The sequence below is a fragment of the Thunnus albacares genome, chromosome 19, assembly GCF_914725855.1.
Source record: "Thunnus albacares chromosome 19, fThuAlb1.1, whole genome shotgun sequence".
NCBI classification, from domain to species: domain Eukaryota; kingdom Metazoa; phylum Chordata; class Actinopteri; order Scombriformes; family Scombridae; genus Thunnus; species Thunnus albacares.
In genome coordinates, this window is record NC_058124.1 from 27,356,280 (window position 1) to 27,383,586 (window position 27,307).

Sequence of the window (27,307 nt, forward strand, 5' to 3'; positions counted from 1 at the left end):
GTTATCTTTTCCTGGTCTTAAAGGCTGAATTTTTGAGTATTTGACAATTATGGCTATAATAAAATTATCAATGAGTGCCTCTACTTGTGTGGCTATAATATCCTTAATACTGACAGTTTCTCCCTAAAATGTTCTTATTTGTAAATTTAATTATAATTAATTAATTAAAACATTTATTTGTGAGATATTATATTTATTTGAGAGGCTGGAACCTTTTTCTTTAAAATTACCATAAAAAAACGATTAATCGGTTATTAGAATAGTTGGCAATGAATTTTCTGTTGTTAATTGTTGCAGCTCAAGTTCGGAAACCCAATTACTTTGGCATGTTTAGTCAGGTTGTTTTGTTTGTTTGCCTCTGAAATAAATTAAATAATAATGATAATAAATAACTAATATTTTCCTCTTCAGTGACATCAGTCTTTAGAGGCTGAATGGATAAAACTCAATCTGTGGACTATTACAAATATATTACAACACAAATCTCCTTAATCTACTTGTTTCAGTTCCACAGAGAAAAGCTAAACAAACATTAATGAAAACACATGTTTCATATCTTCTGTCTTTGGTCTTGTGAATTTGTGTTTCTGGTGCCACAAAGTCTCTTTTGAATCCATCTGTGTGCAGTCAGGTGAAAGGATTTCTGTCAGCTGAAGTGAAGTGCAGGTAGTATTTTAACTTTCAGTCACAGGATGTGATGTAACTCTCCCTCCTGTCATTTTCTCTGGGAGGGGACGAGCCCCCGACACACAGAAACCAGGCCGAGCTGTCACAGGAAGGGTTTAGAGATGCGGTATGTCATCAGACTAATCAGCAGGGAACATCCCATTACAGATGTTTCACAGCTAAAACACATCCTCAAGGCTCGACAGCAGAGTGTGTGTGTGTGTGTGTGAGTACAAGTTCACCCTCTAGTTGTTTAGAAAGAACAAAAAGCATCAACTTCACTATTTCATTTAAAGTCCAATTAGCTTAAATGTATTTACAAAACACCTTTAACAACACAAACAGCTTCGTCTTACAGCAGCGGTAGAAAAAGCAAAACACCCACACAACATCTGCAGAAGCAAGAAATATTAAATAGTTTTATATTATATAGTTTAATTTAGCAGCACTGAATGCAGAGTAATAATTATCTGGGACAGTTGTCTGCAGGTAAATTAGCATTTTACAAAGAAATGACACAATTCTGCTGAAATCCAGCGAGACAAGCAGCCTTCTTGCTTTGTTACAGTTTGTCATCAGATGAAGAGCAGACAGACAGATGTGTGAAGGGTGGTTAGACGGGACAGACGGGAGGGCAGACAGGTGTATGTGCTGACCTGTGGGACACCTGCCGATGCCACCTGGGTGCTCTGAGAGCGCAGGCGATGTATTAGATGAGTTATGACGCTCTCATGTCAGATTACGCTCCACATCCATCACATGATGGAGGGCAGACGGCGGGAGAATTAGACAGATAAATAGTTGGTCTGGTGGGCAGGAAGACAGGAGACAGAAAAGCTTCGATATAAACTGAATTAACACGTTTTATATTTTAGTTTATACTCTGATTCAGAGAAGTTGACAAAGGTTGAGCAGGACAGATGTTTCTGTCCTGATCAACAAAACTTGAGAGACTCTCCTCGCCAGGAAAACATCACAATAGGTCTTAATGTCAGTCACCGAAAAATGACAGTGACGTTTGAGTGACAGCTGTCATCTAGCGCTGTAATATATGTGGACAGATTTCCTCATTCAGAGGAGGAGGGAGGCTGGATGGAGGCTTTAACCCAACAGCTGACTTTGTCACAGGAGGCCGCAGTTTGTTTCCTGTTTCCAACCGCGAGTCCGGACAGTTTTTAAAAACGCGTAACCACGATTATCCCCTAACCTAAACCCCGTGGTTATTATTGTAGCCATGACGATGAAGGTGGCTTAACTTTAAAGACAACCTGTTCTGCTCATTTCAGCTCTAAATGTTTTATTTTTGGACTCCACTAGAGTAGCTCGGCATGATTCACAGTTAAAAAAACTCCTTATTTATCTCATACTGGCCCTTTATGCAGCCTCAATATACACAGTTTCTCTTACGCTCCGTTGTAGCTCCTGTCTCTTTAAGGCCCGCCTCCGATGAGCCCACTCTGTTCTGATTGGCCAGCTTTACGTATCAGAGTTGTGTAACTTTACCGTCAATGCAAACCAAACATTTCCCGCTTTACTGTTTCAAATTAAAAGCTTTTCAATGCCTAATTAACAGGAGATTTTTATTGTGAAGAATTTACAGGAAGTAAATAACTGAATTAGCATCGTTAGTGGCGCTAAAAACCGGTCGAAACAACAACATATGGAGCTATTTGGAGATATTTGTTCAGCGGAACAGTTAGAAATAACGCAGGGAGGAAGATCACAAGCAGAAACTGCCACAGTGATGATGATGATGTTTGATGAAGATCTGCAGACAACCAGCACACCTCCAACGGGTAAACTACTTATTTTACTTTGCTGTGTAATGACGTCGTGGCTTGGCGTTACTACTCCTGGAGCGGAGCAGAGAACTTACACGCTGTGCACGTAGCAGATGTCCATATAAGGAAATCCGTCATGAACTGATGTCAGCTCGGGCCGAAAGTAGAAAAAAACGTTGGAAACCGAGTGTTCAGAGCAGCTGCTGCTTTCTGCTCACAGGGATTACTGCTACATACGTTTACCTCATTATTTTACACGTTGGCCAGTTTTAACATGAACATCCGACATTGTGACATATATATATATATATATATGTATGTCTGAAAATAAAGGAAAAGCAAAATACCTCCCCTTTAAGAAAGTAGTAACTTTAACTCACCACATGTTTCTCTTAACAAAGTAATCATTTTAAACCAAACTATGATCTTTCTCTAAACCTAACCAGACCTGAACCACAGCGCTGTCATGTCATAAAACATCATCATTTAACTGTGATTTGTGACAGTTTTGGAAGCAAAGACAAATCATGACAAATAGAAAAAGCTCTTATGTGTCGTTCTGGAGTCACACGGTCAAACAACACTTGTTGAAACTTCTAGTTTTCATAATCAAAACATGATTGTGTGATTCCTCATCAGTCTGTGGGTGTTTCCCATCAGACTAATGTGGCTCCTCACTCACATCTCAGCTCCTCCCAGCAGGGACGAGCACAGAGGAATTAAATCCTCGCTCCCGCAGTGGTGCTATCGCTGAAAATGTTAACAACACGACATGCTGCCAATCAGAGCTGCTGTAAAGATTTCAACTGCAGCCTGAATAACTAAAGAAAAGGATGAAAATGTAGCCAGAAGATCCTGTTTTTAAACACTGCTGCCATGATGTGGAACAACCTCACGCTGCACATCCAGATGTTAAAAAAAGAAAGAGGCTTATAGAAGTCAGGTCAGGACTTATTTATCATTTTTACCTTACGGTTGCATTCATACAGCACTTATTCACACTCACGTTCACGTTCACACTCACACATCGATGGTGGCAACCAGTATCAGTATCTTGTCCTTCAACAAATACTTCAGCCATCAAATTGTCCTTGTTGTCCCTGATATGGGAGTTATTACTTTTTATTTAAATTATAGTGATATATTTTTGGATTTCAGGCGTTTATTGTTAGTTTTATGCTAAATGTCTTATGCTTCTTTCTGTTAATTTGTCTTTTAACATGTTGGAAAGTGTTTTCACTTGAACATTTTATCCCTTAGATTCTGTTTTTGTGTCTGTAATCCATAAATAAATCATATCGACGGCCGAAGAGCAAAAACTCCTCCTGAAAAATGCACTTTTTTCTTTTTTGAGAAAACTTAAGGATACCCAATACATAATACACTGTTTTTGGACTATGTTACTGTATTGTGTGGTGTTGTTTACGGTATGTTTGTAAGGTTATTGTTAACACATAATATTGTAATATAGTCCAAAAACAGTATATTATGTGTTTGGTATCCTTAACAAACAGCATTCTGCAAGAAAACAACAAGTTTTTTTTTTAGTTTTCTTAAAAAACTGCATTTTTCAGATCGGAGGTTTTACTCTTCGGCCATCGATATAATATTATATCATAATGATTTTACAAAAAGCTGGTGAAACTGTTTATTTTATGATCTTTAATGATCTCACCATCACAACTGTAGCTGCTGAATGAAAACCTTTGTTGCCTGCAGCTATGTTTGCTCACATTGATGATAATAAACAGACAATAAGCAGTTTATTGTGCTGTTTAGTGATATTTTGTCAGGATCCATAAAGGAGAAGCGGGTTATGCTCGAGGAGTTTTTATGGACCGTTAGATTTATTTTTCACTATGAATTTGGACAAATTTCAGTTGTAACAGCTGAGAATCCAAGAAACACACAGAGCCATGTGAGTTTATCTGTAACCATCCATGTAAGTGTGCGGCTGACCTGCATAGACAAGCGTGCAGAAACGCAAGCAAACAACAACAACAACAACAGACAAACAAACAGCCAAACCTTCAGACTGACAGCCATGCAGGCAGGCAGGCAGCTGTTAAAGGTCTGATCAGCAGCGAGGCAGCGGCCCAAGAACAGACCTGTGAGGCTATAGCTGTGGTATTCAGCAAGTGTGGGCAAGGAGCGGACTGTCAGCTATGAGCACTGAAAAGCAGACAGACGAGAAGCTGCAGGAGAAGAGAGAAAGAGAGAGAGGTGGAGAAATGCTGCTGAGACAGAGCCGAGAGTGAAAATTGAGAGAGAAATAAGGAGGAGAAGGAGAGAGAGGGGAAAAAGGGGAGACAGGGGAGTCTTATCATGATGACTCAAATTGTACTACACGCTTTGAAGCAGGTGTGTAAAATTGAATTTAATGCCGTGACTGAAAAACGTTCAATACTTTCATCAAATGTGATCTGCAATGAAAATTCTCTCCCCCGTCATCTCCAGAAGGCAAACATGTGTCTGTACTGGATCGATTAGAGCAGGCAGAAGAAGAAGAAGAAGAAGAAGAAGAAGAAGAAAGGCGGATAAAAATAGGTAACAAAACTCACACGTTTTTTAAGGTGTCGAATGTCACCTGAAATGCTACCAGAGATGAAGATGTGCTCTCCTTATAGAGCTGATACACACACAGCATTTTGTTTAAATATTAAACTAAAGACTGGTATTGAATCCTAATCTCAGGTATCATGAAATAAATATGAAATAGAAAGAGATAACAAGGAGGAGACAGAAAGACAGTGTGTAGTGATACAATAAGCTCCTGTAATAGAAACATGTTGTAACAAGAAGGGAAGGAAATAAATCCAAATAGTAGTTAAAGACTAAAAGATGGAGGAGAGTAATGAGAAAAAGTGATGGAGAGAAAAAAAAACCTGCTCAAACAAATATAGACGTCAAGAGAGAGAGCTGATGAAAAAATAGAGCTGGAGGGGATGATGATGGTGGAGTGTATGTGTGTGTGTGTGTGTGTGTGTGTGTGTGTGTGTGTGTGTGTGTGGTGGTGGGGGGTTAACAAGATGAATGAAGAAGAAGGTGGTGGTGGGGTGTTTTATCACTCGTTGGCTCTTCTTCTTCTTCTCTCCCTCATCTGTCCCCTTTAGCCTGCGGCCAGTTAGCCAGGCAGTTTGAAGAAATGATAGGTGACTAACAGACACACACACACACACACACACACACACACACACACACACACACACACACACACACACACCTAGCATTTGGTAACGTCCATGCAGAAATCAATCCTTAAAGGAGACGTCAAATAAACAGCATCTTGCAGCTTGACAACAAACCACAGAAGAAGAAACTCAGTCATATCGGACTGAAGGATAATTAGCAGCGTTCATCAGCTGTGAATGACATTAAAAACACTGATATCTCCTTTCAAAGCGGCTACATGGAGCTAAACAGACCAGACACCCAAACACATAAAGACCATTTCAACATATGAACAATAAATGAAACTAATTCATGCTGCAATTTGCATAGAAATAGAACAGACTTGGAGGAAGAGATAGTGGATGTAAAAATGAGAACAAAACATAGACTGTAAACAGCAGAGAGCTGCGGGTGAATGAACATCATTAAACTGAAACCCGATGAATGAAATAATTCTCCTAACGAGCCAGTCGAAATATAAAAAGACCTGGCAAAGATCTGATTGGATTGAAATGTTCATCCATTTGGATTCAAACTGAATTGTGGCTTTGCACTAAATGTGTGTTTCTTTCTCTCCATTGTTGCTGTCTTCTAATAGCTCTGCACCTACATGATACGTGTATAATTACACCTTCGTTTAGCAAGGTTTTAATCATTATTTCACTGGATCCTCACATGATGTCAAAGACCCCAGATACAGGCTTAAAGATATATCTCTCACAATTTAACCCATAAGAACCCACAGGTGTCACCAACCCTTTCAATGTTCCTTATACAGCTTATTATCCTTGATAAATGACATCTACTGAACATCCTGGTGCAGTCATGTGACAATGTGTGACATCACTTCCAACATGGCGGCGTGCCTGGTCAGCGAATGTGACAGAACTAGCTAATTTTAAAAAAGCTTGTTTTTTGTTACTAAAGGTAGGTTTCAACCCATTTAACACATTTGTTCAGTAACAACGTGTTTCGTTAATCTTCAGTGCAAAGTATTCAATCTTTCAGTACAATATCCACTCGTTGTGACTACAGCAACTTTTGTTATGGTCGTGTTTGGACGGTTGTAGCTCTTGGTTAACCCATAAGAACCCACAGGTGTCACCAACCCTTTCAATGTTCCTTATACAGCTTATTATCCTTGATTTTAACTCATGAAGTCCCTCAGTGACATCTACTGAACATCCTGGTGCAGTCATGTGACAATGTGTGACATTACTTCCAACATGGCAGCGTGCCTGGTCAGCGAATGTGACAGAACTAGCTAATTTTAAAAAAGCTTGTTTTTTGTTACTAAAGGAAGGTTTCAACCCATTTAACAATTCTGATGCTTTAATAAGACGTCCTGTATTACATTTAACCTGTTCTGACCACATTTCATGAACAAATTGATATAAAACAAGTTATGACATATATGTTACGTTACAGATATTTGACACTGAAGGTTAAAAAAATTAGAAATGTGTTCCTTGTGGTCCATTTGGTCTGTTTTATATATATATTTTTCCTTTAAGGAGAAATGGGTTCTTATGGGTTAACATGATTTTATCACCAGTGCGGCTCAGACTGGATCAGACTAAAGGCTCCAGTGTGCTCGTCAGATGGTCGACCAGCTTCAGAAACCGCCTCCCTCTGTGGTCTAATAATGACGTGACGCCTCAATCCTAACAAGAATCAGCCCAACATTTTATAACGTGTGTCCGCACCTTTAATGAGCCGTAAAGTGGTCGTTCTGTGTGTGTGTGTCAGATCCCATCAGCTGCACCGGCTGAAACCTTGAATCCTGTCGTGTTTCATTCATAATACAGCGAAGAAGCCGCAGAGCGTTAGCATTATCGTTAGCCTGTCCGGCTAATAGACTTTGAAGAAAACATGATGGCTCATGAATTGCAGGATCCTTCTAATTAATGTTCGACCCACCAGCGCAGAGTAGCTCACACACACACACACACACATGCACACACACACACACACACACACACACACACACACACACACACACACACACAACTAGCACTTTAAAATCAACTGATGGAAATTTGTTACAACTTTTGCTTCTCAAACGTGAGAATTTTCTGTTTTTTTATCCATTTCATATGATTGTAAATTGATTTCCAAACCAGTATTTTTTATTATTTGATATTTTATGGTCTAATTTGATTATAGATTGATAATGAAAGCATCAGTTTGTTGATGCAGCAGCTTTTGTATCATAAAAATCTTGCTTGAACTTGTTTTAGTGCTTGTTTGCTTTTGAAATCAGTGACAGAAACCAGATTTAAACTCTCTATTTTCCTCCTTTTTCTCTCTCTCTCTCTTCCTCCTCCTTTGCTCCCCCCCCTTGAAAACATTTTGAACATTTTCTGACACTTTGGCCAAATGGCTGCTCTTCCTGCCAGAGTCGAGGCAGAGGCCGCGCAGCACGACGCACCGCAGGATCTCTGACAAACATCGCCGACTGTTACTATGTCGGTCCCCCGTCAGACCGCGCTCTCTCCCTCTTCCACTAATGGTCTGCCTCCTCCAGTGACAGCTTCTGCTGCTGGACCTGTTTATATTTATAACTCTGGTAAACTGGAGGAGACAGCTTGAGAAAAGACAGAGAGGCTGGATGAGAGAGAGAGAGAGAGATTTAACGCCAGATTTAACTCTGGCTTCTGAATAAACACATTAAAGGTTCTCTATTTTGGAACTTCTGTGGATATTTTTGTGTAAGTGATGTTTTTGAGATGTTTTAAGCCATGAAGATTGATGCCACTCATATACAGTATCTGAAGCTACAGCCAGGAGACGGTTAGCCTAGCTTAGCATAAAGACTGGAAGCAGGGGGAAACTGCTAGCGTGTCTCTGTCCAAAGATAATCTGCCCACCAGCACCTCTAATTCTAACTCTAATTAACCTCATTAATCAACACGCTGCATCTCATTTGTTTAATCCGAGGGGTTACGAGTCGCACCATGATTTCCTTTCCTCGCTGTCGCTGCGAAGTTGCCAGGCAACCAGCGGAGACTCCAGGGATTATGCTAAACAAATAAATCCATCTCCTGTCTGTCGCTTAGACAGATACGACAGTTGTATCAATCTAAGTCTCTGCAAGGAAGCAAACAAGCAGTTTCCACTCAGCATAATAAGCATTATATAATATTAATTAATTTCTACCTGAGCGTATTTTATGTTATTATTAACTGGTGCTTGTTTTCTAACTAAATACTATTGTTACTTCCAATATGGCTGATTATGAGCGTTTGCATGGAAACAAAAAAAAACAAGTAACTGACAGTTGTGATGTGTATGAGGTGTGTTTACATGAGTAATGACACACACACATACACACACACACACACACACACACACACACACACACACACACACACACACACACACATCATCGGTACGGAAGTTCTTCAGCGTCAATGAAAAAGACACAAAGCGACTGAGAGAAGCTCCTGTAACCTGATGCTCTCTTTAATTTTGTTTATTTTTGTTTTATATGGACAAACCATTGAATTTTAATTTTTTTAAAGTTACAAAAATGTTTGTGTGTGTTGTGAATTATAATTCTTAAAAAGAAAATATTAAATTCTTTTAAAGAAGGAGGTCAGACGTTTAAAAAAAATTGGAATCAGTCAAGAAATAAACAATCAGTGCATCTTTATAGTTAATATTTGCCAACATTAAGTTTAAACCAAGTCTATATTTTCAATTGCAACCATAAAAGAAACTGTAGTAATGCAGATGTTTCTATGTAAACGTTAATCTCTTGTATTAATGTTGTCAATGAACCTTCTAAGATTAAAAAAAAAAAAAGCTAGTTCTCCAAATTTCACACGTTAAGAGTTCAATTTGTAAAAAATGTACATTTCATATCCTGCTTTGGCTTCTGTAAACATTTGTTTACACAGAAACTAAAAGTTATTAGACTTTCAGACTAACAATAAGAGACGGACGCAGAGAGAAGAAGAAGAAGAAGAAGAAGAAGAAGAAGAAGAAGAAGAAGAATAAAAGCGACTGCAGCAGAGTAGCAATCATACAACACCCAAGCAGCAGAAACGAGTCAGAAAAAGAACTTTTATGGACGTCCTATCTGTAATTATCTCTCTGGATCGGATCCCTTTTTTTGGACTCGCTGCTCGCTCGCCTCCCTCCTGCCGTCAGTCTCACTTGTTCTGTGAGTTCAAACACAGCTGGGGAAGTCTAGCGCCCGTTTTTTTAAAAAACATCTGTCGAGTCGTGAGTTTTCTCTCACAGAGAAACGGTTGAAATCAGATCTGTCACATTTGAAAAAAGCGTCGCTCGAACATCTTGTTTACAGACGCTTCGGTCCTCCGTTTCAAGCTTCAAAAGTCCAACATAGTAAGAATCCAGATGTTCCTCTATTTCAGCACATAATGTATAATAGAGGCTATTTAATGGAGACATTTAATACAATTTTCTGGTTAAATTTAAAGTCTCTCCATTAAAGAACCACTGACATCCATCCGATCATGCTGGTTGAACTGGACTACATCATAAATACGTCCTCTCATCATTTATTCACACAAAATAATTAAAGCCAACTATTAAATAAGATTAATTTATCTATAAAATAGTTTACAGAACCACAACAAAACTAAAAACTAATCGTACAAACTGAATGAACCTGATTCTGAAGCTCTCCAGACTCTTTCTTGCACTTCGTTGACAATTAAAACATCTTTATATTCCTCTTAATGTTTGCTGCTGCAGCGTCTCACCTTCCCCACGAGAGCAGCGAACGCAGGAAAACAGTGATTACAAAACATTAATTCCCGGACAGAATTAAAATGACCTCAGGACATCAGAGTTAAAATAAAATAGACTATTTCAGGTAGAAGCAGAGAAAAAAGAGAATCCCTGCTGACAGGCTTTGTAAAGTTTCTGCTGTCTGTCTGGTGGTGGTGGTGGGAGGGGGGGGGGGTGGGGGGGGTGGGGAGGGGAATAAAATAAAAAAAGACCAATCACCAAACTTCACCTGACGAGGTGTCTGGTGCCGCTCAGAGAAGAATAAAATCCTCATTTAAAGGATTCAGGCTTGTAATTGCTTCGGAAGTGATGAGGTGATAATATGAAATGAGATTCGCAGAGAGGAGAAAAGCTCCAGTACTGTTGCAAATGTGGAGTTTCTTCTTCTTTTTTTTTTTTTTTTCCTTTCGTTCGTTCTTATTCTGAGCAGAGACACAAAAAAAAACGTGCAAATTTTCATAAAAAGGAAAATATGAAAACAAGCTGCAGCAGACAAACTAAACGAGATGAACTGATGAGTAGATTTAGATCTGAAAGTTTCTCCTCTATGTGATGACTTTGAGAGCAGAAGCAGTAATTTGAAGGTCTCGTCTGCACCGTCATTAACACCAAATCCTACGTTTCAAGGTTTTCAAAAAGGCAACAGCACTCACACAAAGGGACGCATCATATTTTCAAAACACTGCAAAGGAACTCGGCACTATGTCAGGAGGTTTAGGTCAACAAAACACTACCAGATAAACATTCTGCATATTAGATTTATTGACTTCTTTTCAGTTTTCAGAGACGACACAGCAGCACCGACGACACCCATAAAAAGGACCAAAATTTCAATCAACCTTTATGACACAAAAAAAAAGAACATTACAGCTTCACAAAGGTGCAATTCTGAGAGATTTTACTGAGGTATAAATCTTTTTTGCACCCCGTCTGATGTTTGCAGTATGAGAAGAAGAAGACACACAGCAGCTTACCTGCTTGGTTTCGGGTGTTTACAATCAACTTTCAACGTTATAATCGCCTTGTTTACCGCACTTGTGTTTCTTCTCGATTCATTTCCTGGCTGTCGCTTGAATTCCCTCCGTCCGTTTTCACACCGTTTCATTTCCTTTTTCCTCCCCTTGCACATTTTCTCTTCAGGAACGAGGCTCGATGATAATCGCGGCGTAAGTGCGGAGGAGGGGGGGGAGATATTACATTCGCAAGGCCTTTCTTTCTTTCCTCCTTCAGACGTGTGAGAACAGTAATCAGGAAACATCATGAAATGGTTTTCCAGGAGAAACCGTCTTTGATCTGCAGCGTGAGTCGATGATTTGTCCGACCGGCAGCGAACGCAGCCGTTTAAAACAAAACTCAGAGGCCTCCTTCAGATTCCACTTACCTGCTTTTTTGCTCTTTTTCTCTTGGTTAAAAATCTCAGTTTGAGAAAGGTCAGAGGATTGAAAATGAAAACTTGATGTGTCACTGCTGGAGAAATCTTTTTAAAAAAAAAAAACTTCTTTTCTTCACAAAAAGAGATTCTGGAGAGCAGAGACAGTGATGTTTTCTCCAATTTGTTCCTGGTTATAAGACACTTTTCTTACTTTCCCTTTTGAAGTTGTTCTTGAAGAATGTCAGCTTCCTGTAAATGGTATTTCAAAGAGAATCTCCTTTAAAAAAAAAGTTAAAAAAAAAAAAAAAGATATTCCTCTGCCGGTGTTATACAGGAGAGGTCTTGAATCCAGACGACAACACGGATCCTTCATCAGTCTTTTTTTTTTCTGTGTTTCTGTTCGCCGGGTTTCGCCTCCCGTTTCCCTGCTGAGGGATCTTACCTTCTGAGATCTCGTTGTTTTCCTCGGTGACTCCGCTGTCTGGTCTCCTCTGGGACTGAACCATCTCCACGGCTGATCGCTGAGCTGGAAGAAATAACACAGTAATGTAAGAATCTCTGTTAATGAACGATGGGAGAGGGAGAGGAAGAGGAAGAGGGAGAGGAAGAGGGAGAGGAGAGGGTAAAACACAGTGGATCAATCCATTTCAATCAATGAATCAAACAAAAAAAGTGCAAGATATTTCTAAAATGCCAAGAATAGAATATTCCAAAACAGATAATAACAGATTTTTTAAACAACCAAGAGGCAGAGACTGAAAAACAACATCAAAACCTTTTTTTAGTTTGATCGATTAGACACAGTCTGATTAAAGATTAAAGGTCCTGATGAGTCTGAAGATCTCAGCGACTCCACACTGATGTTTTTTTGTTTTACTACACTTTTACCTCGTCGGATGAGAAACTGATCTGTCGACTGATAATCAAACATCAGGTGAAGACGGTTATGACACCTCACAACGCTTTTAAGATCTGCTATTTAATTAGCTTAATTGCTACTTGACAAAAGTAAACGGCAGCAATGATTTCTAGTTGTTAAATGTCATCACCTGCGTTTAGATGTAATAAAACGGTGCTTAACAGTGTTTTTCTTTTTCAGCGTCGCACCAATGAAGCGTCTGTCAGCACAGCGGATCATGTAATTGAGGATCCGGTGATATCCTGCTGTTTTCTTGAGGAGCTGCATGATGTCAATAAATGCTGAGTCAAAGGTCTTCTCCACCTCGACAAGAATACATTTCTGCCTGTAGATTTATGGCATTTAAAAAATCCAATTTAAAAGCACTATGTGTAGTATTTCTGTTTTCCTGATGCACGATGTGTGAGTAGCTGAATGTCAGCGATGGAAACAAACAGCTCAGTTGGAATATTTCTGAATTCATTCCGCATTTTGCTTTTTGAATTCTTTCCTGCTTTACTCGAGTGGTTTTAGTCTCCGTCCTCCACCGACCACACAACGTAAACAACAACAACCGTAGTTGGATAAACAGCAGAAGTATCACTGAACAATGGAGGTCAGCACTAAAAGTACTCGGTGCAGTTTTTAAACCACTATTATCACACTATTCCACAGATCAACAGGTGGCTGTAATGGGCCAAGAAATGCAGAAGTTTACCAGTAAAAGCAGGAAAAGAAGAAGACTGGAGGCTAGTGAACATGGATGTAAACTATGTAGTAGGGATGTGCAGAGGGCCCAGTATTTGTATTTGTATCTGTATTTGTTGAGGCAGCAAAATTATTTGTATTTGTATTCGAATAAAAGTGGAAAGAGGCTTAAAAATCCTGTTTTTTTTTTTTTTTTTTAAGGCTTTTAATTTTAGAAAATTAAAGTGTTACAATAAGTCTTCATGAATAAACTACCTTACGAAGGAGGTCCCCACACCAGGTCTTGAACTGGAGTCTCAGATCATAGACGACTGCACTGACTACTGAACTAAATTTTACTCATCGCTTCATTGCAGACAGACCTCTACCTATTTATACACCCATAACACAGAGACAGCACACCGTGAAATGTTTGGGGAAGAATCGCAAAGGGGATTATTGCTTTGCACTTTTCATTTATTGCCTATTTTTTACAACCTAACTTTGTGGAAAGGAGAAGAGGAACAACAGGTTATGGAGAGTCCCTTGGGAGCACTTTGTATGTGTCAGTAGTTCAGCTTTATCTCCGAGAGTGATGTACAAATTAGGAAATGTGCATCATGTAGCAGGTGGATGTGACTCCCCTCGTTGAGACCTGCTGATAGACGTCACAGCGGAGCAGAGGAGAAACACTGAGATAGTGTTTTTTTTCTTCCTAAACACAAATAATTTTTAAAATATTTGTATGAAACAAATATTTGTTAAAACCATAGACTGTATAAAAATATGGATGTAGTTACCGTGACGTCACCCGTTGGTTTCTGAAGAGCGGTTTTGAAGCTCAAAGTGAGCCGCCATCTTGGCAGTACGTGACGCTGTCTAACTCCCAGCCAATCAAAAATGGGCAAAGAGGCGGGCCGAATGGCTGAAACAAGCCACCTAGCGGCTGGCGGACCTGTCACTCAAAGCAGCCATGTCCTTTACTATGCAGAACTTTACGGCTTAATAAAATTTAAACGAGTGAGTTATAAAAAAATTCACCCCCCGTGCAGTTGTCATGAAAGGAGAAATTAGCTACAGAGACCAAAACCGTTGTTTGCACCAGGCTGTAAACATGTTTATTTCTGCTGTAAAGTTGGGCATTTTAACATGGGGGTCTATGAGGATTGACTCGCTTTTGGAGCCTCAAGAGGCCATTCAAGGAACTGCAGTTTTTGGCACTTCTGCATTGGCTTCATTTTTCAGCCCCGGAGGTTGCGGCTTGGTTAAAACCCCACTATTTGTGCTTTTCCAAATAATGTATTTGTATTCTCCGTCCTTCTCCTCTGTTCCTCTTCCTGAGGTTTCTTCCATGTTTTCCTCATTAAAAGGTTTTGTTTGTTATTGGGCTATAAACATAAAAACTGACTCGATAAGATGCACACCATCAATTTTAATTGCTCTGAATGCAACCTGCACACACAGTAATTCAGCCCCTGAATCACGTTGCTCTGCTATGTGATGTTGTTGTTCTCGCGGCCACACCCCCAATCAGTGATGTCACAGCAGGTATTCTGCCAATCACAGCTGATGGAAAACACCCGCTGTGACATCACTGATTGGAGCCAGAAGTGCAGCTCGATCTCAACAGAGACAAGTTCAGCAGCTGTTTTCTGTCATGTGGGACTTAGACGTGGCTACGACCCAACATCATAAGAGCTTAAGGTCATCGCACTTCATTTCTTATTTCAAGTTCAGATAATTATCAGCTTTTGTTATTTGGTGCTAAATCTGTAAACTCACAGTCTGAAGGCAGCCAGAGTATTTCTGAAATAACTATCAACACTGCTACCAGCCTTCAAAATGACTCATCAGAGGAGTTCTACTACTGGAGGTTGATGAAAATGATTCAGTCTCTTACCTTCATGTTTGGCTTGAAGAGGTTTGCTTTGCTGTCCTCCCTGGACTGCAATGACCTTAAAGCTGTATTCTTTAGAGGGGTCAAAGTCCTCGATGATGAGCTTTGCTTCCTGTTTTGATATCTGAACCTCCGTCTGCTTCCCACCTGTTGAAGGGGAAAGAAAATAACAAAGTCTGATGGTTTGAGAGAAGAAAACGTTTACCAAGAGTTGCTGGTTTGAATCCCGGCTGCACAAGAGAGTCATTTCTATGGTTCATTTAATCACTAATTTATTGATTTTACACGTCAGAATCTCTTTACAGGTGTTGGGGGGGTTATTACACATATTTTTCATCAAAATATATGATAAGACAGATCTCTGCTCCTCACCAAATCGCTCCCATCATCCACTTTCGTCTCTCAGGTACTAATTGAATTAACATCTGAATTAATTATCAGCTATCACACATATCGCAATGATTTGCTGTTGCACACTTTTGGTTCAAACAGATGATGATCCGTGAAAAGTGCTCTGCTAGGGCACAAATTTAGCATCAGCTGCATACTGTTAAATATGGAAGTAGCAGGTAGATTTGCTTCACTCACCAGCCAAAACAACAATGGTAAACTATTGTGTGGTTGGTAACATTTGAACATTCACTAGACATTCGGCCGTGTGGACAAAAACACTAATTTTGCACCCTGTGCTCTGAACCTCAGCCTGTCTGAACTTGAAAAGAAAAATTACTGTTCCTTCACTTAAAAATCACAAATTTTACATCAGAGAAAGCAAAGATGAAAAGTTAGCATGAGAAAAGGCACGTATGGTGTGAGATCTGTGTCAATTGTGTGAGTCTCGCGGTCAAAGCGTGAGACTCAGCAGCTCTGAAAGACGTGACGTTAGCAGACCTCTGTAGCTCTTCATCTCTGCTAGAGGCTAGCAGCTCCAGGCTACATTAGCCACTATTAGCACAGTAACACCCAAATCTCCGACTGAACTGTTGGCGGTTGAGCTGCTGCAGGTTTTGACCAAGCCTCCAGGAACATAATGGCCAAACCATGTAATTACAATTTACTGGTCTGTTAAGTGACGCACACTGGCCAATAAATCATCACTGCAAAATGGTGCGAGTTACAAACCCTGTAAAACGGCTCTTTCTGTTATCAGAATTTGATGCAGTAACATTTGTCCAGAGCCGTATGATTGAATTTATTTCAATCATGTGAGTGTTGAGCCAACAAGAAGTCAGTCAGCTCGGTCAGATGAAGTCTTACAGAAACATTTTCTGGATCATTCAGACACTTTTCTGGCTTCAAGCACCACTGAGCAGCTTTCATGGGAATGAGCGAGGTGCCATCTTTGAACGGAGTATCCAGTTCTGGTTGATACATCCATGGTTTTAACTAGCAAGAAGAATGTGTGAGATACAAAAATGATAATATCTCTGGTTCCAATGATCTTTTAATGGGGGAAAACAAACCCATGACTTTCTCGCTGTTGGTCAGTTCTCAGATGAACTGGTTCAACTTTATGACCAGTACAGTTTGAGCAGCTCATCTGAGAACAACGTGTGCTGTCCACACTGCTGAGTAGCCTACTACAGAAAAAATACATTGAATTAATGGACTTAATGGACTTAGTGACATTAGTTTTGAGAGGCTAAAACTGGCGGGTCCTTCACTACCTCTTTGATACTTCAGTTATTTAAAGTGTGTGAACAAGTTGGGGCTCGATATCTCGCTCAAGGACACTTCGGCTGCTGATGAAGACACTCGCTGTTGAGGAAAATGCCATCGATGACACTTCAGTTATTGAACAGTCTCTCAAACCACCAGAGCAGACTGTAGTTTCGAATGACTTCAAACTATTCTCAAATATGTGAAAACGTCTTCAGCTGCATTTAAAAGTGACACGATTGCTCAGAAAGGAACACAGAGAAAGCCCTCTGGCATCAAAAAACAGAGCGGAGGAAAGATTAACTTCATTAAAGCCCGAGGCGAAGACGACTCATCAAAGCAGCAAAGAAGAGAGGGGAATCATAAGAACAAACAGTCAGAGGTATCAATCAAGAATAAGAATGTAATAAGGAGAATAAATAAAAATCATATAATTAAATCAAATATAAGATATGAATTCCACATACTAATCCTGCCAAATAATATGCCTGGCTGTGTTAGAAGCAGACTGAGGATTTGGCAGAAGGCAGCAGTTTACAGATTGACTGAGAAGCGTAGGTTTCTATTTCCTGGCTTCGAGAGAGCGTCTGTCATGTCCGCAGATATTGACTGAGAAGTCCAAGATCATCAGAAGACACGCATGCAAATTAGTTTAGAGATTTGTGATGAAAGAAAAGTGTTTATTCACTTCTTTTCTTTTTTTTAAATTTTTTGTTAAAGTAAATTTAATTTGTCATTTTTCCATCTGCTAAGTTCCTTTACTTTTGCTGCTGCTGCTAGTATCAATAAATCTCCTTATAAACTGTCAGTTTTCAAAGCCAAGTTCTTTATGGAAAATGTTTTGCTTCCAAAAAATCTAATCTTCACCATTTGGTCCAACAAAACAAGTGACAGCAAAACAACAAAACATGCAAAGATGCTTTACAAACAGGAATGAATGTTAAGACAAAAGGATACAATTAAGATATGTATATTTTTATGAAAATGTTAATACAATCCTGTTAAATATTTCCCATTGTGATTATTTAACCCTTTCATGCATAGTGGTCACTACAGTGGACAGCTGTTCAAAAACTGTTTTCTTATATATATGCATGGGTTTTAAACGCACAATGTGTAATTTCAGCCGCTGGGGGTCTCAATCAAAACAATAACAAAGGACGGAGTGTGATGACGGTGTGAAGTAGCAAGGGATCATGGGAGTTGTTGTCTTCATTGTTAAACAACCAACTAAATTACAGATTTCTCTGGGTTTGAACATTGTTGGAAACATTTGGGATAATGTAAGTACACAACTCAACAACATATATAACATAGGTCTAGTTGTTTTTAGACATTTTAATGTGGAATAATTACATATTATACCTTTAATGGTATGGTTGCCCTTGCAGGTAAATAAATTTTTGAAACATCAAGTAACAACTAAGGAGTAATGCAATTGTTAAAATTGTATTGATTTTATGTTGGGAGAAAATGACAATTAATCATCTGTCCACTAGGGGTGTGCCCGAATACAATTACGTTATTCGGCAAAGCGCAAATAGTGGGTTTTTTATGAATATTTGTTTCATACAAATATTTAATTTTTTTTTTTTTTTCAGGAAGAAAAGAAACCCATGTCAAATACCAGCGCGCAGGTCGGTTACATCACTATCTCAGTGTCTCTCCTCTGCTCAGCTGTGACGTCTATCAGCAGGTCTCAATGAGGGGAGTCACATCCACCTGCTACATGACGCACATTTCTTTATTTGGACATCACTCCCGGAGTTGGGGGTGTTCCCCAGAGATAAAGCTGAGCTACTGACACACAAAGTGCTCCCAAGAGACTCTCCATAACCTGTTGTTCCCCTTCTCCTTTCCACAAAGTTAGGAAAATAGGCAATAAATGAAAAGTGCAAAGCAATAATTGCCTTTGAAGTTCCTCCCTACACGTTACATGGTGTGCTGTCTCTGTGTTATGGGTGTATAAAATTTTCTAAAATTAAAAGTGTCATAAAAACAAAAACAGGATTTTTAATCCTCTTTCCACTTTTATTCGAATACAGATACAAATAATTTTGCTGCCTCAACAAATACAGATACAAATACAAATACTGGGCTCTCTGCACATCCCTACTGTCCACTAAGTTGGACAAACTCCTTGAAAAATGTGTGTTTAAAAAAAAAAATGAAGTTCAAATATTTTTTTCATACCTAAAGAGGAATAAAAACACTGATCCTGACTGAGGTTATCATAATTCACTGCATGTATCTGCTTCAAACTAAGACAAAAATTATGAGTCGTGTCTTTACTTCAACCAGGAGAAAAGAAAAGCTCAATGAAACCATCCAGCAGAGCTTTACAAGAGTTCCCTGCTGTTCAGGAAAATTAACCACCTCTCGGTCACCGCTTTTTCCATGTTTACCACACTCAAACTGATACCAGCGGTCTACAACGTCATTCATCTCCCTCACTGGGCCCAGAAGGCACGCAGTCCTCTCTGAAACTTCCAGTTACCTTTTTAAATGAGATTTTTTTTTTTCCCCTTCTCTCTCTCTCTCTCTCTCTCTCTCTGTCTGTCTTTTCTTTCAAAACTAAGCACTACCCAAAGGCAACATGTTGCAAAGCGAGCTGTGTGGGCATGTCTCAGAAATGAGGCCATCGTGCTTTGGTTAAAATGTCAAGCGTATTTGAAAATCTCTTAAGATTACACAAAAAAAAAGGCAGTAAAGCTTTCTAGCACACGTAAGGTTACGGTGCTTGTTACTGTTAAAATGAAAAGCATTTACAACTATGTGATAACAGACTGAATAAAAGAGAGACACATGTTTTTGTTATTTGAAAAAAAAAGGTGCAGATAAAAAGATTTTGTCCAGATCTGTCACCCTCTCCCTCCTTTGTCCTTTATTTATCTATATCCAACATCCCTTCTTTCCATTTACTCTCTCCCTCATCGCTCACCAGCTCCTTCCTTCATCCTGCCCTCCAGTATCTCCCTTCTTTTTATATATTCCTCTGTCGTTCTCTCCATCCATCCATCCAGCTAACTCTCCCTCGCGGTGTCAGGGGACGGCCGGCCCTGTGCTTACTGCATCTTATCTGACATTTTCTCCATTAATGTGATCAAACAGACGGCTGAGCCGCACACTGAAAGCTACGGGTTTACTCCGCCGCCGCTGGCTGACGACTGACTTCACCTTCAAAACCTCAGCCCACGATGGATCTCAGAGTTTCAAGCAGCGTAGTGGTAAATACATTAAATAAAGCGGGTAAAATGTTTAAAGCCTGTATCTATCCTAAAATGTTAAGTCAATAACGACTCAAAAATGAATTGTTTCCATTCTAGACTGAACAAATCACGTGTTATTTCCACAAAAAAAGTTCATTTACTTCCATAAAAACCCTTAAAATGACATCTAATCCTTCTTCCCCTCATTGAAAAATACAGAATCTATGAATATGCAAATATTTGTCATTTCAAAAGTTGATCTGTTGGACACAGATTTTCAGTGAGCACAGAGAAACTTCCCACTTTCTCACAGCGAGTTAATGTGAAAACAGCCTTCATGTGTCAAACTCTGCACATACAGTGAAGCTCAGATATCCAACTGATGTAACAGGAAGAAAAACACATTTCTGAGTGGAGAGAGAGAATTCAAGCTTTAATACTTTGGTGACTTTACATAGTTTTTGAACACTGATGGCGCTGTAGAGCCTGTACAGCATGCAGTGAGTGTGATTTAATATATATATTCTAGTTATTATGCAGAGGGTGTTGATGCAGAGTGACAGATGGTGGCAGTAATGTGCCATATATGAAGCAATACACCGTTAAAAAAGGAGATTAACATAATAAAAAAAAGGTTGTGAAATGTTTTCTGAGATAGGAAATTAATTATTTTTATGCCTGCGGATACACTCAATGCATTTTAATCAGGACGGTATGTAACCAAAAACATACTGTTTGCTTACAATAACAACTCAAACAGGACAATGATTCCCCAATTTCACCACTAACACGTGAAATAGAAGAAGTTTTAGCTATGAGATCTTCTGGGAAATAAATTAATGACTTTGTATTATATATATTGTTTATTATGCTGCTTCCTTATTGTTTTGAGTTTCTGGTGAGTGAAAAACTATATATCTCCACAAACCCCCTGAAGGACCCCTGCTGGACCTCACACCTTATACTGGGAAACTTGTTTAACTGTGCTATAACTTAAGGCTTTATGAATTCTTTCCATCATAACAGTAACAGGAGTAGAAGACAGTTTTTTACAGTTTTTACACATGCAGCTGCACTTTTTCCACTGTAATAATGTCCCTCTGCACCCTGATGTCTTCTTTACTGGTAAAACAGAAAATAAAGAGAAAGAAAAGAGAACAACCAGCAGGAAATGAAATGTCCCAATGGTCTGAAAACCTATTTGATTCAAATGTGTTCCTGTAAGGCGAACTGACTGAGTAGGTAGCAGTTCACGCTGATTACAATCTTAATGTTTGAAACATTTCATCACAACAATAAAACACTGAAGAACAAACTAATGTGTTCTAATTTTCTCTGCACTGCAATAAACACCTGAACATACAAGTCTAGTCTGCAACAATTTGGTCACCATTTGTCCAACTTACATGCTCAGCGTAACACACACACACACACATAGTCTACATTATTTGTGAGGTATCTCCTTCTGTTTTTAATTTCTATATTCAAATGAGTAACACCTAAATCCAACCTAAATCATTTAGTTGTCAGTACAGTGGAGTGAAACTGAGCAGAGTGTTAAATTAGACCGTACAAGCTTTGAAATCCAGTGGTTTTCTATAAATAAAAATACAACAGAAAAAACATTAGATACAACTATTATTTATGTCACAGCCCACTGAACATGTTTAACAACCTGCACCAACAATAAAAAACCTTTACAGCATCACATCCTTCTATATCTGCTACTTGTTGAGGCCTAAAAACATAGAAACAGTTCTTTACTGAGCAGTTCAATAATATATAGAAAGATTTCTAGTTTCTAGTTCAAGTCAGTGACCAAGATGCCATGCTGGAAGAATAAGAACTGAACGTCATCTTCTCTTCCTTAAAACCAAAAACAATTTGAAGTGGTGGCCCAAATTACACGGTAACAAGAGTGAGAAGGTCATGTTGACGCCCTGCATGCGTCAGAGTCACAGCTCAGTCATCATTTTATATTGAATGCTGGACCACATCACTATATTTATACATGTTAGTTGGGTTGACCTAACAGCTATCAGACCAGATCAGACATCTAGATGGATCATCTTCAGTATCCATTTTCATATCATGCACCTTCGGCCGGGAAAAAATTTAAGATAAACTTCATCTGGAAACATTCAAGCATCATGTTTAAAACATGTTTCATGAGGAATTTAACTGTTTTAAATAGACAAGTTTTATCTCGCTCATATTTCTCAGATCCTGTTTTGTTGTATTTTGACCAGGTCTGCTCTCGAGATCATGTATCTCAAGAGAAAACCTTAATTTAAATTTAAAAATGAGGGAAAGTCATGTTTACTCCCAACATGATGGCCTGCCCCACAGAGAATCCAGCAATACGTGACTTTTTTTTTTCCTAGGATGGCGAAGTCATGACTCTGATTGGCTTGTATTCGTTGTCAGAGGAAGACTAGGGCGGGTCATGACTTCGCCATCCTGGGAAAAAAAAAAAAAATTGGCGACACATGTCACCCTGATATCACATGATGCACTTTATAAACTCATCACACTATAATCACAACATTAAACCTTACAGCTTTGCATCACATCCAACATTAAAAACATCTGTAGTGCACCTGTTTTCTCTCACTGCAATAAAAAAAAACTCCATCATGATCATAATCACAGGGCAGCTTAAAAACAGTGCACATATTTACTCAACCTTATAACTATGATTACAGTCAATCTATGATATAGAATTAATGTGAGTATAAGTGCAATAAAACCAAGATAATGTCTGTGTTAAAACCAGTATTTATGTACCTGAACCTGAGACTGACAGTGATGGCGGACGCCTGGTGTCAGCTTACACTCAGTTACCAGTTTATTTGGAACACCTGGATAAAACTAACGCAGGGCAACCCTGCAAATAAATCCTCCCTTCGTGAAGGTTATACGATACAATATTTGCTGTTTTAGAGAGAAAATTATGGTCATTTTGGGGTTTTATTGGGTTACACTGTTATATTTAGTCTCTTTCCGCATTTATGTTATGTTGCGTGGGTCACACCTCATCACTGGAATACTCAACATCTCACTTGAAACAACACCTGAACTGGATTCAATCTTTGGTCCGTGCCAATTAACAACACTCCAAACCTCCAGCTGAGCTCCAGAGACACATGCTGAGTCCTGCCAGACCAACAAATCAGCGCACTACATCATTTTCAGGCATTATAGAAAACAAACTTAGATAAATCTCTCCTCAATAAACCCAAAATCGACCACACAGCGGGCACCAGAGCAGCCCCCCGCCCCCCATATCAGTTATATCAGATCCCGTGTGTGTGGTTATGTGTCTCTTTCTCTGCAGTTATGAACCAACATGCAGGTGAAAATTTCTTCTCCCTCGGGGGAAGACGTCCAACTACTGTGCTCCTCGGTGCATAACTAGAATTTTTGTCCCTTCGGCTAAAGAGAAACACCATAAAGTGGTTTTGGACAGTAACTGAATTAACCTGCATTCTACTCAGTCATTTTTACAACAAATCCCATGTTGGTGTCGTCTGGGTACAAAATTGGTTTTAACTACAAGCAGCGATGGAGGTTCTTCTTTTTATGACCTCCAAAACACACTGCTGAAGAGCCCTTAAGCAAGGCAATAGTCAACCAATCCATCACAGGGGTTGAACCGCTCAGCTTTTCCAGGTGTGAATGTGGGTAAGTGTGTGAACACCAGGCAGGACTGTACAGGAGGAGGAGGAGTGTGAATTCCTTGTCAGATTTCTACCCTGGATGAATCAAGTTCAAACTAGAAGGTTTTTCTGTCGAGAGCAAAGCTCCACAAACACTGAACGATTCTCTGACTGGCGAAGCCGAAGCCTCGAATGAAACAGTTTGTTGTTTCAGGTTCATTTTCTGGTCTTTTAACCTTCTGTAGCCTGTTTGTTATGAATGAATCGTTGGTGAAGACTCTCATGACACAAACACCTACTTTACATTTGAAAACATGTTTGAAGTAGCTCCTGGTAAAGGTGTGTGTGTGTGTGTATTAGGGATGCGCAGAGATCCCAGTATTTGTATTTGTATCTGTATTTGTTGAGGCAGCAAAAATTATTTGTATCTGTATTTGTATTCGAATAAAAGTGGATGACACTTTTAATTTTAGAAAATTTTATACACCCATAACACAGAGACAGCACACCATGTAATGTGTTGGGAAGCACTTCAAAGGCAATTATTGCTTTGCACTTTTCATTTATTGCCTATTTTTTACAACCTAACATTGTGGAAAGGAGAAGGAGAGCAACAGGTCATGGAGAGTCCATTGGGAGCACTTTGCTTGTGTCAGCAGCTCAGCTTTATCTCTGGGGAACACCCCCAACAAATATTCTTTTTAATATTAGTATGAAACAAATATTCGTATAAAACCCACTATTTGTGCTTTGCCAAATAATGTATTTGTATTCATGCACATCCCTAGTGTGTATGTAACAGCACATTTAGGGCTGAGATTATTTTCATTATCGATTAATCTGCTGATTGTTTTCGACGTTTGATATTTTAGTGAAAATAGTGAAAAATGCCTGTTATACTTTCTTAAAGCCCAAGTTGACGCCTTCAAATGTCTTGTTTTGTTTTCTATGTATAACAAACTCAAATCCTCACATTTGAGAAGCTGCAACCAGCAAATATTTGCCATTTTTCCTTAAAAATGACTAAAACAGCATTATTCGACAATCAAAAATAGTTGCAGATTAATTTTCTGTCGATCAACTAACTGAATAATCGACTAATAGTTGCAGCACTAGTCACATCAATGTCTTTTTCTTGTCGCTTGCTCTTCTATCTGTCCACCAGGATACAACCAAATTTGGTCATTTTTTAAGAACTCTATCTAAAAACAAACATAACCTCCGTCCGTCTTCAAGATAAAAGTATCAGTAACAAACAACAAAATATGATAATTTTCTTTATGAAATACAGTATTTTGGCGGTTTTTATAACTGGATCTTACCTGGTTGTGTGGTGTAAATCACTTTGTAGCTTTCAAACTCTCCTTTTGGTTCTTTCCATGAGATGTGCAGCTTGCTGGGACTCAGGACTTTGGCACGAAACCTCCGTGGCGATGAAACTGGACAGAAACACAACAAAATAAAACAGCTTTACACAATAATTGTCGGTTTGAAATATACTGTAAATATATGAATGATGAATGAAAATTCCCTGTCATGCAAAGTCCAAACCTCCAATATTTTGTCTTCATATCAGAAACCCAGACTGTCATAACTGATGCGTATTAGTGGATAACGTCCATAACAACAGATGGAGTTCAACTTCATTCAGTCAGTGGTTGAAAATAAAAAGATGAGCTTTCATTCAACAGTTTATAATTTTGATTAAAAGATTTATATTTTTACAAGTCAACAGTCAGGAGCCCAAATAAACAGTGAAACCTGTTTTTCTTGCTGTAATCATTCCTCCTGTTCATACTGACCATTAGAAGATCCCTTCATAATGACCTTACAATGGAAGTGATGGAGGACAAAATCCACAGTCCTCCTTCTGTGTAAAAATGTATTTAAAAGCTTATTTGGAGCGAATATGAAGCTTCAGCGTCCAAATTAGTTAAGTAAGGTAGATATCTTTCAAAGTTACAGTCTTTTTAGTGCCAAAGTTCCTCTTTTTGTTACTATACTTCCACTGCAGTCGAGCAGGAAAACGCTACCTATCGAGACACAAAGAGGGAAGTTCTTACTTAAAGGACTGTAATTGTGGAAGATTTCCACTTTATATGACAAACTCAGACAGTTAAAGCTTCATATTATCTTCAGATAAACTTTTAACCCCTTAACACCCACCCTTTTTATAGAATATTTGCCTATTTGGCACACTCAAATGGAAGAACTGTAAGGCCATGATGCATGTATTAGGCTTCATTTGACAAGTGACATCTTCTAGTTTCTGGAAATGTGTTTGTTTAGCATGAGGCTAAGACACAAACAAAACTACATCAGTTTTTGGTCCTCGTCTATTATGAGTCATATTTGAATAACAATAATTAAGACATGCTTTATGCCAGAACTATGCAGAACACAATAAACCTCCTACATCTTGTAAACCTGTATAAAACACCAGACCTCTAGGTCTAACCCTTATGGGAGCTCGGGAGTTTTTAGTTTGTGGTGTCACTGGTGTCCCTGAACCTCTCCAATCATCTCCAATTGGCCAAATTGTGCCAATTGCTTTTACTCATTACTGTGTGATGCTACTGCTTAAATACACCTCTTCTCAAAACGAGGACTGTGGATTTTGTCCCCCACTTATATGAGCGTATTTGGAGGAGATAATCTAATAGTCAGTATGACCAGGAGGGGTTATTATAGCAAGAAAAACAAGGTTTAATGTTCATATGAACACCTGACTACTGTTTTAAGGACTCACTTTAAAGATATATAATTTCCAGCAGATATGAGTCGACTGTTCAGCTCCGCATGTATCAATAATAGCTCTGCTGTGTCAAAACGGTGTTGCTATGAACAGATGATGTGCTGACAAAAAAATGTCACTTGTTTATCCTTAACTAGTCACACGCAGCATCATCGTTCAGGTTTCACAGATCCTGCTTTCTCCTTCTGTTTCACTTATGTGCAGCTGTTCACTGTGACTGAGTTAAGTTAGACTGAACTCCCTCCAGAGTTACGGCGGCAGTCGCTCCATCTGTGTTGTTAACAATTAAGAAAGGGAAATAATAAACAAAAAAAAACAAAAACTGTATCTCATCCAAGTGGGAGGATACACATCAGAGAGATTAGCTTGCACAGATGTCACATTAAAAAGCAAAAAAAAGTCCCATTGTCCTCCTCTTCCTCGTCTTTTCCCCGCGTACTGACGAGAGGCCTCATTGTGCTTGTCGCTGTGGGTATAAGACAGGTCTTCTTCTCTGTTCCACTTACCGTCTTGCATCAAAGCGACGCCCCTGCCTCTCATCCTGATTAGTTGTTGGCCCTGACAGCCGCCTGCAGGCCTACCCCCCCCCCCCCCCTTTTTTTACTTTTCTCTCTCTCTCTAACCTTCCCTTGTAATCATTTTCACAAGCTCACACTCTCTCTATGTCTCCGTCTCCTCTGTCTTTCCTTTCCTATCTTATCCCTCCCCTTGTCCTAATCTCATTTTCATTCCATTCTTTTTCTTTCTGCGCTTTTGAAATTGTCGTCAGAGGGGGGGCGAGAGGACGACGAG

General features: G+C 39.2%; 1 protein-coding gene across 9 annotated transcripts in view; it reads right to left on the reverse strand.

The window, feature by feature from the left end:
* LOC122970550 (collagen alpha-1(XIV) chain) overlaps positions 1-27,307 on the reverse strand; it is a 220,665-nt gene that overhangs the window by 183,101 nt on the left and 10,257 nt on the right. For 8 of the 9 annotated variants that reach the window (XM_044336720.1, XM_044336719.1, XM_044336725.1 and 5 more), the window contains exons 3-5: positions 25,083-25,199; positions 15,237-15,380; positions 12,194-12,277 (exon numbers count right to left, since the gene is read on the reverse strand). The exons of the other annotated variant lie outside the window; for it this stretch is intronic. In XM_044336720.1, the coding sequence (XP_044192655.1) occupies positions 12,194-12,277; positions 15,237-15,380; positions 25,083-25,199 (345 nt within the window). The remainder of the gene's footprint in view (positions 1-12,193; positions 12,278-15,236; positions 15,381-25,082; positions 25,200-27,307) is intronic. 9 annotated transcript variants of the gene reach the window in all.